Raw genomic sequence first — 17,964 nt, 5'->3', positions numbered from 1 at the left:
GAGTTAATACTCCTTAATAAACTCCCCTTTATGTAATATATGTATATTACATATTTTCTGTTAGTTCTGTCGCTCTAGAGAACCCTAATGTAGTTGCCAACTTTTTGCCTGCTGCCATCCATGTAAGATGTGACTTGCTCCTCCTTGCCCTCTGCCATGATTGTGAGCCCTCCACGGCCACATGGAACTGTGAGTCCAATTAAACCTCTTTATTTTTTAAATTGCCCAATCTTGGGTATGTCTTTATCAGCAGCATGAAAACGGACTAATGCATACCCCCTCGCCAATACACCCCTAGTTTCCATCCCTGACTCCAGGCCCAGAGTACTGGACTCTGTCAGGACAGTCCTCACCTGTTCAAGGATCCCATCCCCATCCCAGCCATCACCCATTCTCCAAAATTCAGAGTCCCTTACAGCCTTCAAGATGCAGTTCAAATGCTCTTGCTACATGAATGGTTTCTCAGCCTCTCCTCAAGTTGTGAAGTCTTCCAGCTCCCTGTTCCCATAACACACCTCCCTTCTTCCACTTACCCCCTCTGTGTGTTCCCCACCAGCTCAAGGAACCAAGACCCACAGCCTCCATCCTCCCGGGGCCTGGCCTCTGCAGACCTCTGTAAACATTCTCTCATGAAGCTCAGTCCAAACACGCAAGTTCCAGAACCATGCAGCCAACACACACGTGGCTTTGCAGAAAACACATATTCCCGAACACACAGAAAAGCAACCAGAACGGGCTACAGAGAAGCTAAAAGGAGTTATCTCGGCAGCAGGGCAGAAGAGGGTATTTTTACTTTCTTCTTCTTATTTGCCCGTATTTTTTCTGTTTTTCTTTCACTGAGAGTTACTCTTCATGTAATACAGTTGTTTTTGAAAATGTGCTTAACGACAAAGGAAGCCTGGATTCAGTTATCCATGGATGCCTTCATCCCACCAGCTAAAGTCTGGTGCACCCAGGCTGTGCTGGGAATGCTCTCAGCATAAGGAGGTTAGAAAAAACAACCCAGGCCTCCCCTGTGCAGCCCTGGGTTCACATCCCAGCCCCCTCTGCCACTCTCCAGTTCCGTGACCTCCAGCAGATCATTCAACTGCTTCCTGTCTCAGTTCCTCATCTGTTCAATGGGGAGAACAGTTCGCACCTCCACCTCCCTGGTCCTTGTGAGTCTTGAATGAGTTAATGGCTTTGAGCCTGTCATACTATAAGCCTCAATAAATGTTGGCTGGGATGGTCCTCCCCTAGCTGGGCTGCAGAACCCAGCCCCCGCCCTGTGCCATCCTTGGGGCCAAGCCGGCAGCTGCTGGCAGACAAGGCCCAGAGCAGAGCCAGGCCACCGCCTCCCCACCCCCACGGCAGCTGCACCCAGAGGACACAGGGTGCATTATTCCCCAGACAACTGCAGCCGGGGGGCCCCGAGTGCCCCCCCCCCAACCTTGGGACTCATAGAGGCTGCGTCATCTTCTGTCCACTCCTGCCATCCTCAGGGCCTCTGTCCTCCCTTCAACCCACAGAGTCCCAGCAAGACCCATAGGGGCCAAGAGTCTTGGAGTCATATTAGGTTTGCCTCCAGTCTCTGTTACCATCTGAGATGTGGGGCAAGCACAGCAGCAGCCTGGACAACCCGGTGCTCCCTCCACACACACAGACTCCTCGAGGGAAATAGAGAAAAGGGCCCTCATCCCTCAATCGCCCCAATGCGGTCCTCCATGCTCCTCAGGCCACCTCCCCAAGGGATACCCTAGAAATCACACCTGGGGCCACTCACGGCTCAGCCCATCCCAGTCCTCTGCACACCCCATGAAGTAGACCCCACAACAGCCCTCCGAGGGGATTGCTGTTCCATCTCCATTACCAGAGGAGGAAACAGAGCCTGGAGGCCACTGGGACTGGATGCCAGAGGCTGGAACTTTCCTATAAAGGGCCAGATGGTAAAAATAGCTCAAGCTTTCAGGGCCACAAGGTCTCAGTCTCATCTACTCACCCCTGCCATTGTATTGCAAAAGCAGCCACAGGCGATGGGGAACAAGTGGGCGTGGCTATGTGCCAATAAAACTTTATTTACAAAAACATGCTGAGGGCCAGATTTGGAGCTTGCTGGAGTTTGCTGGCCTCCTGCTCTAAGCAATTCACAAGTCTTAATCCACGTAACTGTCATAATCACCGTGGGAAGTGGGATTACAGTTCGACAACGTGCCCAAGGCCACTCAGTGTCCTACCTTGAAATCTGCTTGAAAGGGGAGGCTACAGGGGCTTCCATGTCAGAAATGGCCACACATCTGTTCACCCCACAGAACCATGGGGCTGAGCATAAGCGCCAAAGCAGCACCCCTTCCAGGGTCCCAGAGTGCAGGACCTCCAGAAATTCAAGGCAAAAATGTGTGTGGAAGAAAAACTTCCTAGAAAAAGCCTCAGGAGTGTGTATGCATGTACCAGTGGGTGCGGGGCCCTCACTGCTCCCCAACAGGAGGGCAGGCAGGGGGCCATGGGCACCTGACCCCACCCACAGCAAACCGTGCACAGCTCATGCGTCTGGCACTCCCGAGCCTTTGCACAGGCTAGCTCCGCTGCCCAGAGTGCCCAACACCCCTTCTGTGCCAACTGACATCAGACCCGCGTCCCCACACCACTGCCCAGCCCCTCACTGCAGTCCACCTTGGGTGTTTGGCTGGTCTCTCCCTGCAGCCCAAGTCATGTCTTGAGGTTCTTAAGACAAAAGGTAGCAGCAAACATGGCACCCAGAATCCGGTCACACTACTGGTGGCAAAAAACATCTCTGCTATCCTATCTCTGCTCTTCTACCTGGACCAAGAAGAGACATAACAGAGCAAGAAGAAGGATGTGGAAGGAAGGGCTCTGGGGCCAGGCCACCCTAAAACTGTGAGAGCAAACTGCTCATCCAACCTGGGAATAATTCTCCAAAGCAACATTAACAAAAAGAAGGTTTCCATCCCCAGGGCTAACAGGCAGCACCAGGAGTAGAAACAGCAACTGGCAACCATTAGCAGTTGCTAGAAACTTACTTCCTTTAAACTCTCCATGGATAAAAGCTGTTGTTTTTAATGGGTTCTTCTTTAAGTTCGGGTTTAGCTTTTATTCGCAGCAAAATTGCACAAGTAAGTCCATCACCTGATGAACAGATAAATAAAACATGGCATATCCATACAATGCAATGTGAAGGGCCGGACATGGAGATAGAGGCAGGAGGATCACTTGTGCCCAGGAGTTCAAGACCAGCCTGGGCAACATAGCAAGACCCCATCACACTGACCCAGGCTACACTGTGGATGAACCCCAAGAATATGATGCTGAGTGAAAGTGGCCAGACATAAAAGGCTGCAGAGTGTATGATTCCACTTACATGAAATGTCCACAATAGGCAAATTCATAGAGATGGACAGTGATTTGTGGTTGCCCGGAAAAAGGAGGAGGGGAAAGTGGGGGGTGATATGGTTTGGCCATGTCCCCACCCAAATCTCATCTTAAATTGTAGTTCCCGTAATTCCCACATGTTGTGGGAGGGACCAAGTGGAGCAATCATGGGGCAATTTCCCCCATCCTGTTCTTGTGATAGTGAGTGAGTTCTCATGAGAGCTGATGGTTTATAAGGGGCTTTCCCCACTTTTGCTCAGCACTTCTTGCTGTGGCCATGTGAAGAAGGACGTGTTTGCTTCCCCTTCCACCGTGACTGTAAGCTTCCTGAGGCCTCTCCAGCCGTGCAGAACTGTGAGTCAATTACACCTCTTTCTATTCTAAGTTATCCAGGCTTGGGTATGGCCTAATTAGCAGTGTAAGAACAGACTAACACAGGGAGTGGCAGTGTAAGAACAGACTAATACAGGGAGTGACTGATTAATGAGTATGGGGGTTTCCTTCTGGGGTGATGAGAATGTTCTAGAACTAGACAGGTGACAGCTGTACAACACAACACTGTAAATGTCCTACAAGCCAATGAGCTCTTCACTTTAATGTGGTTACTTTTTTGTGAACCGCCCCTCAATTGAAAAAGAAGAGGCAAACCCAGATTGCCAAGAGGGCTTCCCCCGGTGCTGGGTTTCCCAGGATGGGGGCTGAGGGAGCCTGGCGGTCAGGCCTGCAGGTGCACTACCGATGACTGTCCACCTTTCCCACCCACCCAAACCCGCGGGGAGCAAAACAAACTAATACAGCCCGCACAAGTTGCCAGGGAGCAGTGGGTACCTTCTACTCATAAGATGCCCCTGCTGTAAAACTTCAAGCTAGTGTGAAAGAGAAAAGTTTATAGCATAAGTGAAGACACAGAGGCAGAAAAGCCCCCCAGCTCCCCTGTGCCAGCTCCAGGAAAAAGCAGGGCCCAGCTTCACGCACTCCTAGCACACTCCCTACTCCAGCCACAGTGACAGGTTCTGGGACAGGCATGGGCCCACTCATGGTGAGGAGAAAAAGCAGTTTGGGGCTAGAAATGTGGAGAGAAGGAGGGAGAGTTCTCTCTTTTTGCTGGCCTTGAACCTGGGAGAAGGAAGGCCTGGAGTCACCAGCTTCCTTCCTACTAACACACCAAGACCTTGTGAAAGATGGCAGGGTCCTGAGGACATCATGTCACCTAGATCGAGCTGTACTTGAAGCTAACCAATGCTGGACTTCAGTTATGTGAGCCAAAATTCATGTTTGAATTTGATAGGGGCCGTCTGTCCCCCTTAGGGATTTTCAGAGATAGTGCTATTTGTGACAGTTCTAAAGTCCCCAAAACAAAGTTCGGTGAATTCCCAAGGAAGTCTCTGATGCCACAGAACTCCAGAAGCCGAAGAGCACAGAAGCGTCAGAAAACAGGAACACGATGGGGCAGACGGGGCGCACACAGAAAAAAATCCCATCAAATTCCTGCCTCAGGCGCCCGGCTGAATTCCACACAGCAGATGCAGAAAACCTCTGGGCATGCTCTCCCAGGCATCTTCCCCTGCTCAGACTTTCTGAATCTCTTCACAGCCTGGAGCAATCACTGCGGCTAGGCTGGCCAGGCCCCAGCACCAAGTCCGTCACACCCCCACCTTGTGGTCCAAGCAGAGAGGAGAGAGAGACAGACACAGAGACGAAGACAGACAGATCGAGAAACAAAAATGGACATATAGGCAGAGAGAAACAGAGACAGAAAGACAGAGACGTGGTGACAGAGAGACACAAAGAGAGAGAGATAGAGGGACACAAAGAGAAAGCGATGGAGAGGCAGAGACACAGCGACAGACACAGAGACTAAGAGATCCAGGGGGCACACCGCAGGCAGAGGGATTCCTGACAAGAAGAGGGAAAGCCACGCAGGCAGAAAGAACCACAGAGCAACGGTAAGGGACGGAGAGACCCTCTGGAACCCATAGGCCAGAGGGCATAGGCGTGCTGGAGAGGGGGGCAGGCAGCAGACTCACCCCTCGGGCCTGCTGTCTGCAGAGACAGAACTCACACCTAGGGGACAACAGCCCATGCAGGGGTTGGTCGCCCTCCAAGGCTGGGCCCTGAGCTGCCTGCACACAAACACATGCACACACACGTACACACGCACACACATGCACACACACGCACACATGCACACACACGCATGCACACACACGTGCACATACACACATACGTGCATACACAGGCGCACACACACGCACGCACACAAACATGCACACACAAACACATGCACACACAAACACACACTCACCCACACACACGCACACACACACAAACGCATGCACACGTGTGCACACACACATGCACATACAAACGCGCACCCACACGCACATGCACACACGCACACACACACATGCAAACACATGCACACACACATACACAGGCACACAGGTGGACACACACACGCACGCACACACAAACACCCACACACACGCACACACACACGTACACGTGCACACACACACGCACACACAAACACACACACAAACACGTGCACCCACACACACGTGCACACACACACAAACACACGTGCACACACACACGCACATGCACACACACATACACATGCAAACACACGCACATGTACATACCCAGGCACACAGGTGCGCGCACACACATGCACACACACACAAACACCCGCACACACACGCACACGCACACACACGTACACGTGCACACACACATGCGCACACACACACACACACCCTCGCCTGCTATCCATCCAGGCTCGACTTCAGGGGAGTTGTTCAAATGGAAACATCTCTCCCAGGCGGCCGAGCTAAAATTCTCTCCTGCCTCCTGTAGCAACAACAACAACAACAAAAAGAGGGGAAAGCAGATTCCAGTGCTAATGGGGGTGCCAGGTAGAGGGAGGAGGGCACCCCACCAGGGAGACCAGAGGGGACCCAGAGCAGCGGGACAACCTGGAGGCAGGCGTGGGGTGCATTCCCAGCTGCCTGGGCCTGAATCCCGTTCCCCTACGTCCAGCTCGCTCAGCCTGGGGCCGTCTACAAAAGGGAGGTCATAGACCCAGCCTCCTCCGGCTGGGAAGAGAGCAGGATATGACACTGGCTGGGCATGGCTTGGCACCTGGCAGGCAGTCAGCGCTCACTTAATGGCACCCGCCGCCACTGTCAGCATTCTTACCACCGTGTGAATGCCTCCTGCGCGCCAACCTCCTGATAAAGGAGGTGCCTCACCCTATGAGTCCACCATTCAATCCCATCCGGCCGCATCAGGCAGAGAAGGGGACCCTGCAGGGCTGAGTGGCCACTTCCCTCCCCGGGGCTGGCTCCCCGCCCCCACCGCCCACCCCTACTCCTGCTGCAGGAGGAGGATCGCCTTTGCCCTGAGGCTGCTAAGGAGCTTACGGTGCCCCAGGGCTGTGCAGGGAGGGGCCTGTGCAGGCTGGGCACTAGGCTGCAACCAGGATGAGGACGCCACCTGGCCACAGTCCCCACCCCGGCCTGGGCCGTCAGACACAGCTGGGCGGCTGAGTGACCCTGGGGGACAGAAGCCTCCGGGGACACTGCCTGCGATTCCCCCACCAGCCCTGCCGTCGGCATCCCCCGTGGAAGCTGGAGAGAGAAGAAGCCTCCAGCCTGGTATGTCCTGCGCTTTACTGAAACCACAGCAAACTCCCACTGCAGCAAACCACAGGTGCTTAATCTGTGCACATCCTCACCCCCGCCACCGTCTAGCTTCCACTTTCTGTTTCAAAGAGGAGTGAAAACAAAGGGCTGTCTAGGGCACTGGAGGCGTGGCAGGCCTCAGGCTGGACACACATGTGGGAGGTGTCGCTCTCCAGCCAAGAAATGGCCACAGGCCAAGAACCCTGAGGCACCCTTGTCCGGCTGAGTTGTGAGTTCCTGCCAGGGCTGACTAGGCTCACAGCGCCCTGGACTCCAGGCGAGTGGGGGAAGCAGGGGGAGCAGATGGGGGTAGGGGGTGGGGAAGCAAGGGGATGGTGGGGGGAGGGGTGAGTGGATGGCGGAGGGGCAAGGCCACTGGTGGGAGACGATGGCAGGCAGAACTGATGGGTGAGGGGTGGCTGGGAGGTGAGGGGGAGGGACAGGTAATGAAGGCAAGTACAGATGGCCACAGGCAGACAGGCTGGGTGGTGCTGGGTGGCGGCTGGGAGTGCTCTGTGGTAGGGAGGGAGCCCCAGGGGATGAGCAGGGAGAGATGGCAGGAGCCCAGGAAGCAGGGGGTGAAGCGGAGTGAGCAGGATGGGGGGCTGTTTGGGTAGAAAGAAAGGGAGGGAGGAAGAAGGAGGGAGGGATGGGTAGAAGGAGAGAAGGAAGAGGAGGAGGGGCAGGAAGGATGTGCTGGAAGGGTTGGGCCTTGGGGCAGGGATGCTGGCTGGGGTCCCCAGTGGGGTAGTGCCCGAGAGAGAGGAACTGGCATCCACACCAGTCCCAAGCCCAGACCCAAGTGCAGGGGTCCCGAGCCCCAGGCCACAGAGATTCCCTTCAAGGTCGGCAGGGACCCCGTGGCTGAATCTCACACCCCGGGAGGATGTGGTGGGGCTGCAGCCTCTGCCATGAGCGGCCTCAGGAGTCCCCACAGGACTGGCCACAGGTCTCCCCTGCCATGCAGGCCCTGGAGGGCAGCCAGGACTGGAAGGAACAAGGAAAGAGGAATGTGCCTGGGGGAGGGCGCTCCTGCCGAGGGCACAGCCCGTGCAAAGGTCCCCAGGTGGGAACGTGCCTGTCGTGTTAGAGGAATTCCAGGGTGGCTTGGGAGGCTGTATGTGAGTGGTTGAGAGGACTGGTGCAGGGAGATGAGGTCTGGGAGGTGACGGTGCTGGATCATGCCGGATATGCAGCCCATGGCAAGGATTTTGGCTTTTTCCTGCTTGAGACAGGAGCCACGGATGGTTTGGAGCACAGGAGGGACACACAGGAGGACGCAGGCGTCTGCCTTTACAAGAGCCCTCTGGCTGCTGCTTGGAGGATAAACTGAAGGAGGTAGAGGGAAGCAGGAGCAGGACGCTACTGCAAAGTTCCCAGAGAGCAACGGTGAGCTCAGGCTGGGGGTGGTCTCAGGCATGGGCAGAAGGCTGGAATTGGGATATTTTAGAGCAGAGAATGGACTGGAAGTACGCAGGAGAGCAGGGAGGTGGCCAGGGTGGAGTCCCTGAGTGCCAACAAGGACACAGCTGCATCCACCGGGGGAGATTCCTGAGCGGGCTCTCAGGCGCATGTGGTCTGTTGGCTAGGAGTTCATTTTCCTTCCTTCACTTTCCCACGACAACTTGGTGAGGCAGGGGTTGCCCCAGTGACAGGGAGGCCAAGCCAACCAAAAACCACACAGACACCCCAGCTCCTCCCTCCCCTGGCCCCAGAGGAAGCCCTGTGGGTACCTGGCAGGTGTGCAGGTGTCGCAGCCACAGCCACTCAGAGCAGGAGGGGAAGCCCTGCCACCCCAGACCCAGGATGGCCCCCCCAACCACCTGCCAGCCCAAGCCCACCCCAGGGATATCCCAGGGTCCACGCGGGTATCCCCTCTCCCCAAGAGAAGGCCGAGTCTGGCCCAAGTGGCCTGGCCCTGCAGCCAGACCACCACCCATGCCGGCTCATGGGTGCCAAGTAGTCCCCACGCATGGGGCCCACAGCCGAGCCCTCTACCCAGATGACCAGGTGACACCCTGCACACAAGGTCCCAGATCAGTGAGGAAGAAACGGGGCTCAGAGAGGTGCAAAGTTTACACAGCTGTGGAGGTGGGGGTGGTGGAAATCACACCTGGGTCACCTGAGAGCAGATGGACGGAGGGCCCTGGGATAGGTGAGCGTCCAGGTGAGGCCTGGGGCCACCTGCAATGCCAGGCTGCCTCCCCATGGAGATGCAGATGAGCCTAAAGTTGTCTGATTCCTCCTGCCCAAACTGCATCCACCGTCCCTCAGGCCTGGGTGGCTGCAGACTCAACCCAAGCCAGCCCGGTGCCACATGGTGCCCTAAGGAGTGGCTGGACCGGGCAGTGGAAGGAGCCTTTGTCGCTCTAGGTGTCCAGGCCATGTCCTAACCAAGCTCCGCCCCTTTAGCGCTGAGCCAACTCTGTCCCAGGTCACTTCGGGGGACTCTGGAGTCTCACCTCCCTGCCCCTTAAGAATCCAGGAGCCCCAGGCTCCTGGCAGAGCCCCGAGCTGTCCGCCTCACAGGCCTGGGTTCGGGGCCCAGGGGGCTGCCTGCTGTGCAGGGCTCAAGACAGGGGTCACTAAGCCCTCTGTTCCAAGCACTCACAGAACCAAGCAACCCGCCCTCGAGGAAGCTCTCAGAATGTGCTCCACGGCACCCCAGGCTCTCCCCTCCCAGCTTTCCCCTCCCTCACGCCAGCTGCCCCATGACCACAAGCCTGGTCCTGCCCCAGAGCTTTTGCACTTGCTGCTCTGCCCACCTGGAACACCTTCCCCACTTCTTCCCACACTCTGGCACCTCCAGAGAGACCCGGCGCCTGCCCTCCTCCTGCCGCCCAGCTCCGTGCACTCGGTGCTTGGCCCACCTCCAAGCCTTTGCCCGAGCTGCCCCCTCCCTGCACACCTACCCGCCACCTCCCACCCAACCCAACCAGCAGCAGAACCTCAAGGGGCAGACAAGCGCCCAGCTGGGGACCCAGGTTTACCTTGGTGAGGTCTTCAGATCCCGCAGGCTGGCCAGCGGCCAGCAGGGGTGACGGTCGCAGCAGGGGGTCAGGCAGCAGCTCTAGCCGAGGGCGCTTGCTTTCAATGAACTCCATCTCTGACTTCCCCAGCTCGGGCAGGTACGAATGGGACTCTGGCCGCAGGTGGAGCTCCTGGGACCTGCGGGAGTTAAAGCATCGGCGTCACACAGGAGATTGCGGCTGAGAACTCCCGAGGCCCCGACTGCCCTCTGCGCCACGCACCTACTGCGTGCCGTGCTCTGTATGATCCTGCGAGAAAGGTGCTCACAGGAGCCCACCTCCCACGGTCCCACCGCGGGGCAGGACTCCAATGCAGCACTGCCTTCCTTCAGGTCCACATTCACCAAAGACGTTTACAGGGAGGGAGTGCGCTACAGTGGTACTGGAACGCCCCAGAGTGACTGCCCCCCCTTGCCACACGGGGCGGTCCGTGGACCAGCCCACCGTCCCCACCTGGGGCTGGTTACAAATGCAGAATCTCCAGTACTACCTGAGGCCTACCGAGTCAGACTCTGCATTTTAACAAGATTGCCGGGTGGTTCACAGACACAGTTCATTCAGGAAACACTGTGAGCCTAACGCAGATAACAGCACCCGTGATGCCATTTCCCTCTCACCCACGCAGGGCAGACATCACTGGCCGATCGCAGAACTCTTGCTGCTGAACCTGGCCTAACCACCTTCTCAACTCAGCCCAGCAGCCCGGTGCAGACCGGAGCTGCCCAGCATCCCCAGCGACTGGCTCTCCTGAATGCTCCTCCACAGTGTGCCTAGAGAGGGCATGGCCTTGCCTAATTAAGCACACCCCACAGAGCTGGGACTCCTGGCCTCCACCTCTCAGGCTCCAGCCATCACCCACCAGAAACAGCCTGAATGTGGCCCTTGCTGAAATGCTTTTCCCAGAGGCTGAGCAGAGAATCCACAGCCGTTCCCCTCCTGCACAAGCCCTGTCTGGCCTGGCCCTCGCTGTCCTCCGACTTCACTCCTGCCCCAGGGCCTTTGCACCTGCTGGACTCTGCCTGGAGCATTGAGACCTCAGGCCCTTCACGTGAGCTCCCCTCCCCTTCACATCTTGGTGCAGATGGCGCCTCCTGGCCCGGGCCAGACCACACCACACCCGCCTGTCCGCTCTCTCTCCACTGCCCTCCCCACGTGCTCGGCGGCCACAGGTGTTTCCTGGCCACCTCCCTCACCCTAGAATGAACGCAGGGTGGTCTTGTTCATGGCTGTCCCCAGGTACTGGCGCACAGTAGGCGTTCAATCAGTGCTGTAGATTGACTAAACTCTGCCCACTGCAGCATAGGCTGGGGCCATGTTGCTGGCCCCACCCAGTGGGGCGAGGTAACCACCCCTCTAGGCTCACCTCCCTTAAGTCCTTGTCCCTCCAAAGCTGGGCCCCAAGACATCCCCCTCTTCAAGGCCCAGAACCTAGGGCTTCACCATTACACGGTGCTTGGCAGGAAGCGCATGGTATTTTCACTTAAACATGACAGCAGCACTGCAGTGGCTCGAATAATGTCCTCCCAAAATCCATGGTCACTGGAACCTCAAAATAAGACCTTCTTTGGACCTAGAGTCATTGCAGATGGAATTAAGCTAACAGGAGGCCATCCTGGATTAGGATGACTGGGGTCCTTGTAACACGACAAGAGAACACAGAGACAGACAAGGAAATGGCCACGTGAGGCAGAGGCAGAGGCAGAGATTGGAGTGACGCAGCCACAGACGAGGAATGCCTGTAGCCCCCAGAAACTGGAGGAGACAGAAAAGCGTCCTCCCCTCAAGGCTTCCGAGGGGGCGCGGCCCTGCGGACGCCCTGACTTCAGATCACGGGAATGCACTTATGTGGCTTGAAGCTACCCAGTTTGTGGCACGCTGTGATGGCAGCCCCAGGAAACCAATCCAGGCACAGAAGGCACACTGCCTCCGCCTCCCCTCCTCCTCCAGACACCTGCACCCACTTGACTTCACCAGCCCCGCCTGCTCTGGGGCCCTGGGACACCTCCATGGTACCATGAAGGGCGGGGGCCTGGTGCCTCGACTTCTAGTCCTGGCTGAGTAAACAAGGGCCCATCCTCAAACTCGCAGCCTCAGCTTCTCCATCTGAGAAACAGGCACAATTCCCCACACTTCCGCCGTCTCTAGCAGAAGCTCCTGGAGATGGTAGGAGAAAGAACATGGCCTAACGATCCCAAATAAATGTATGGAGAGCTGGCTCCGGCCCAGCCCTGGCCCTCCCCTTGCTGTAGTCCCCCCAGCACCCCGCCCCACCTCCCTCCCACGCCCCCACCTCACCTGTTCATTCCCCTCCCACCTGGATCAAGGAAAGTAAGGCTGGCCCGGCACAGGCACACACCAGGGGGCGTCCTCTGCCAGCTGGAGAAGAAGGAGGAATGGGAGGGGAGGGCGGGGCCCCAGGGGCACCAGGTGTGGACTCGAATCTTCCCATAGCAGCCCAGCCCGGCGGCAGCCCAGCTTAGAGGTCCCCACTGCTGCCCAAACCCACAGAGCCCACTGAACTTCCACGCTGGAAGTCTGAGGGCCATGTGGCTCTTCCCTGCTCGTCCTCATCCTCACCCCGAGTCACGGCCACACCTGGTCAAGGGTGAACACATGGCCCGATACCCCCTCATTTCACAGGACCCTGGGTGCTCCTGCTCCACCACGGGCCTCTGCTTCTCCATCTGAGAAGGGGCTCCAGAGAAGGGACAAGGAGGCAGCAACTCTCCTCACCGTTCATTCCCGGGCTGGAACTCGGACAGCAGGGAGGGCCTCCGCCGCTGCGGCTGGATGATGGAGCCAGGCGACAGGTGGGAGGCATAGTCGCGGGAGTGGTGCTGGTACTCCAGGAGCCCGACGTCCTGCAGGAGGGGACAGAGGAGCGGTGAGCGCAGGCGGGCACGGGCATGGTGGGGCACAGCAGGCAAGGCCGTGGACTCCCTGCTTAGGCTCGTTCCTGCCCTAGGCAGATAAGCCCAAGTCCTGCAGGGAACTTCAGGGACCGTCTGGCCAGAGGCTACCCCTGGGGCCGAACGCCAAGGAGAAGAAGGAACACAGATGGCTGAACGGCCCTGGGCTGCGTCCTTCCCACACAGCCTCCCACAGTCTCACGATCACGCCCACCTTCCAGGTGAGACCATCAAGTCTGGGAGGGCTGATGGGGCTGTCTGAGGCCACAGGCTAGTACAGGCCTGGAACCATCCTGACCACGGTGTCTGTCTGCCAGCCACGTTGGCGCTGATTGCAGGAGGAGAGAGTAGAGGAAGCTGTCTTCACTTTTCTACCCTCCCACCCCATCCTACCCCTGCCAGGCAATGGGTCCCTCTGGCCTGAGGAGCTGCAGCTTGGAAATGCAGGCCTGGGAAGACAGGACAGAAGGTGCATATGGGGCAGCATTATTTGTAAAAACAGAAACGCATTTGCAGCAACAACTGGGAAAAGGCCCAACCTAGATGCCCAGCTCTTGGCAGGGTGGGTAAGTGATGCCCACGTGAGGGAACGAGGCTCGGGCCTCACTCGCCAGGAGAAGGATGGATGGTGGCGAGTGACAGCGACAAACAGCCGATGGCCAGCGAGGCCCAAAGACCAGGTTTCAGAACGAAGCGCCCCCTGACCCCAAGCCTGCCCTGTAAAAGAGAAACTCCCGCAGGTAAGGCTCATATCACAGCCAGAAGGGTAAGCCTCAGGCAAACCCTCCTCCTTTAATAACACACCGCCGTCCATTTGACGAAGACTCTCCTTGCCCACACCAGAGTCAAGCTCCTCCTACCCATCCTCTCTCCACAGGGCCTCGACCTTGGCCTTGGCCTTGCGGGGCTCTGCCCAGCTGCAGGAATCCTGGTAAGTCAGTCTAGAGGAACCCCCCACCCTCAAGCGCTCCTCTTAGTAATTTTCCATCCACTGACCCCTCCCTCCACCCTGCGGCTAGGCTATGAGGCCCCAGCTGTCTTGGCTGTATTTGGAGCTGAGCCCGGTCTCTCTCCCTTATTGTGACAGTCTGGACACTGACAGCACAATTGTCCTGTATAGTCTTCCTGCTTAACAAGTGTCCAAATACTTTTTTCTTTAACACATTATCCATTATCATAGGGGAGAAAACTCAGTATCAACAAATTAAATGTATACCGATTGCCAAGTACACCCAGATTTGAGAAACATTAAACTGTGTTTAAAAAAAAAAAAAGACAGTAACAAGTCTCTTAAACTAAACAAGGCAGGCTTCACTTATGCACCAATCCCAATAGATTAGTCCTGCCTGCCTGGAACACTCAGTTATGCTGTTTGCGGTAATCAGTTAGTGATGTCTGACACAGGTGAGGCTTCAGAGAGTGGGATTGCAGGTGACTTCATTTCTTCTTGGCACCTTTCTTTAATTTTCCCGATTTTCCATAAAAATCTAGTCATTCTTTTGTTGTCTGGCTTTTTCAACAAGGCAGTTATTTTTGCAAAGAGAATCAGACACAATGCCAGGTAGATGCGTTGATAACGTATCTGTTGCAGACCCAACAAAATCAGCACATAAGAGCCCAGGAGCCCAGAAGCCAGGAAGGATGAGCAAGTGGAATCCATGGGGACCCTGGCAGCCTCAGAAGCTAGAAAAGTTGGGGAAAGGACCTCCCTGGACAGTCCAATGTAGACACCAAAAGCTGCAAGGCCTCCAACAGAAGGTATGTCTTTGGCCCTGTTATTCGAACCCTCTGGGCCTCAGTTTCTCCTCTTTGAAATGGGTGCCCAGCCCAGATTAAAGGAGGCCGGCACCTCCTACACTCATCTTCTTCACCTCTCTGAGGGATTCCCCCAAGGCTGAGGGCAGCCTGCAGAAGGCAGAAAAGGCACGAGCCTCCTCCTGCATCCCGCAGTGTCTAGCACAAGACTCCGGGTGCTCTCAGTGGGAGGAGAAGGGAGAAGACGGGGCTGGAGGGAGGGAGTGGAGGAGGCCACTGGGCTGACGATGACGCAGCTGCCAAGCCGAGACCTTGCCACACGCACAGAGGTGTGAGAAGAAAGCAGCAGGCCTCGCAGTCTGCCAGGAGGATCCTCTCCGCCCAGCTCTCCCGTACCAAGGCCAAGTGGGCAGAGAGGCAGGGCAGATGGTCCAGTCCCTCGGAAGAGGGCCTCGGCCAGATAGTGCTCACAGCAGCCAACCATGGTGGAGGAGGCCCAAAGCGGGGGCTGGGGAGGCCTCTGCATGAACCCTTTGGCCTTAGTTTCCCAATTTAGTAGATCCTCCCAGGAGCATCTTGGGGGCCGTTTCTGCCCGAGATCTGTGGGCATTTTGTTACTGGACCCTAAACCTGGGAGACACTCAGTCCACACTGGCCCCCACCATGAGGCTTGAAGCAGGTCACCAGGGTTGAGCCCAGGGACTCCCCCCGACAAGAGTGCCTGGAGGTTCTAGGGGAAGGCAAGAATCAGGGAGGCCCCACCAGAGAAACTGACCCGAGGTGGGGCCCCAGGGGTCCCATGAGCTGGAATACACCCAGGCTGGAAACCACCTCGCCATGTCTCCGAGCAGGAGAGCTCCCCGCGTGACAACATTAATCATAAAAACAACAATAATACCCCACAGTAATAAATTGCCTGTGTGCACCTGCAGCTAAATGCTTGAAATATATTAATTTCATCCCTACAGCAGCCCTGTGAGGTGGATATTACAAGAAGCCCCACACAAAGATGAGAATACAGAGGCACAGAGAGGGTAAGTGGCTTGTCCACGCCACACAGCAAGAAGGGGGTACGTTCTGAGATGCAAGGCAAAGGCTGAGCTGGCTTTCTGAGGAGGGACAAGAGGGAACGGTCCCCAGGCTCTTAACCTGTCCCAGTAGGACAGCAGCAAATCTGACTTGGAGAGAGGGAGACTGACCCAGCTGCTCAGAAAGGGAGGCAGGAAAACCCGTTCAGGTGATGCCCCCTGGCCTCGGAGGGCTTCTCCCTGACCACGGCACGTCTGAAGCTGGAAATCAGGGCCCCCAATAAATTATACCCTTAAAACTCCTGGGGAAGGTGAGAGGCCACCAGAAAGAGCTGTTCACCCAGGAGGGAATCCCAGCTGGTGCCTTCTTGGCTGGGTCCCAAGGGTGGGGAGGAGTGGCTGGGGGCAAAGAGGAGAAAGGGGCTAGATTCGCGGGAAATGTTTGAGCATGGGCTGGGAGAAGTTCCTTTGCGGGAAAGGAGTGCCCCTCTCTGGCTCCTGGATAGGGCTCCTTACTCCAGAAGATGTCAAGGGAATGCCTGGGACTGCACACTGAAAGCAAAGGAAGAACTCAGCCCATTCCTAGACCCTGAATTCATGGGAAAGCAAAGGAAGAACTCAGCCCGTTCCTAGACCCTGGCTGCATTCATGGGTCTCTCGCGGAATGATGGCGGCTGCAGTCAAGAGAGCTCCCAACTCAGGACCTTTGCACATGCTGTTCCTGCTACCTGGAACATTCCTCAGCCAGATTCCCACATGCCTGGCCCTCTCCTGTCCTCCAGGTTCAGCTCCAAAAGCAGCTTCTCAGTGAGGCTCCTCCCCAACCCTCTACTTAAATGTGGGCTCCCCCAACCTCAGCCCTTCCCCTCGTCTCCTTCCCAACTTGCCATTCCCCACGAGGAGGTCAGCTCCCTGAGACAGGGATGCTTACCTGTTCTGTTCACAGCTGCACTGCAAGGGCCTGGAAGAGGATGGGCCCAAGACACCCGATAAGTATTTGCCGGATGGATGGATGGATGGATGGATGGATGGATGGATGGATGGATGGATGGATCTCCCAGCATGGGAGCTCTCAATGAATGAATGAACTAATGAATGAATGAATGAATGAATGAATGAATGAATGAATGAATCTCCCCCAGCATGGGAGCTCCCACCAGCCTCTCTTTTGAGGGCCAAATCATCCCTCCACAGCCTCTTAAAAGCCATCACCAAGCAGCAGGAACTGAGCTGCAAGAGGGGCCATGAAGCTAATGGAGGACCCCCCAGGGCACTCAGGACACTGCAAAGCCTTCCGCAGTCTAGCCTCTCCCAGTGACCCCCACGTGCCCACCTGTCCCAGCCTGGCCCAGGCAGTCTCCAGGGTCTGGGAGCCTTGGCCCAGGGCAGTACTACTCCACCAAAGGTCTGCAACATTGCCGACCGCAACAAGGTGGGCACAGAACATGACAGCATGCAGACCCTGGGGTCGGCGCAACCCTGGCATCCGAGGGCACAACCAACTCTGACCCTGCCGGACCGGGCCTGCATCTGTGCAATGGGACCCCGTATCGATTTGTGACAAACTGGAAACGAAACAGACCAGTCCTTCCTATAGGAGTCTGATAAGCGCTAATCTAGGCCAAGAGTCAGCACACTAGGGCGCAAGGCCAAGGCAGGCCTGGCCAGCGGTGTCCAGTGTCACAGGCGCAGGCCACGCCCACTCCCTTACGCCCTGGCTGAGCTGCTTTCACACCGTACTGGCCGAGAAGGGCAGCTGCATGGCCTGCAAAGCCTGAAATATTTACAGAGAAGGTGTGCTCACCCCTGCCCTAGGGGCAAAGCCCAGAGTGTGCCCTTGGGGCAAGACAGAAAAGGCTACTAAAGGCGATGTTGTAAGAATAGCATCGTCATCATTACATTATTGATTATATCAAATGTCTGCTTACTCTGTCCAGACCCTGTGCGAAGGGCTCTGCACCTATCAACTAACTGGATTTTCACAATCTTAAAACCATCCTTGCTCAACTGATGGGGAAACTGAGGCACGGGACGGTAAGGCCACTTGCCCCCGGTTTCACAGCTAGGACATCACTAGGGCAGGACGTGGCTCCAGAACCGGTGCTATGAATCAGTCTTCAATACTGTGGCATAGAGAGGTTAAGTAACTTGCCCAAGGCCGCACAGCAGAAAAGGGTCACGCTGGCATTCA

At 56.5% G+C, this 17,964-nt stretch overlaps 1 protein-coding gene across 39 annotated transcripts in view; it reads right to left on the bottom strand.

Moving 5' to 3' along the window:
- Positions 1 to 17,964, bottom strand: part of LOC105493668 (nuclear receptor corepressor 2) — a 240,074-nt gene that overhangs the window by 145,194 nt on the left and 76,916 nt on the right. For 14 of the 39 annotated variants that reach the window (XM_011761567.3, XM_071070825.1, XM_011761578.3 and 11 more), the window contains 2 exons: positions 12,815 to 12,942; positions 10,043 to 10,220 (listed from right to left, as the gene is read on the bottom strand). In XM_011761567.3, the coding sequence (XP_011759869.2) occupies positions 10,043 to 10,220; positions 12,815 to 12,942 (306 nt within the window). Of the gene's footprint in view, positions 1 to 10,042; positions 10,221 to 12,376; positions 12,725 to 12,814; positions 12,943 to 17,964 lie in introns of those variants that run through there. The other 25 variants (XM_011761624.3, XM_011761527.3, XM_071070826.1 and 22 more) reach the window with 11 other exon arrangements.

The sequence above is a fragment of the Macaca nemestrina genome, chromosome 10 (assembly GCF_043159975.1).
Source record: "Macaca nemestrina isolate mMacNem1 chromosome 10, mMacNem.hap1, whole genome shotgun sequence".
Classification (NCBI taxonomy): domain Eukaryota; kingdom Metazoa; phylum Chordata; class Mammalia; order Primates; family Cercopithecidae; genus Macaca; species Macaca nemestrina.
Note: the sequence above shows the minus strand (reverse complement) of the source record. Positions and strands in the feature narration are given on the sequence as shown.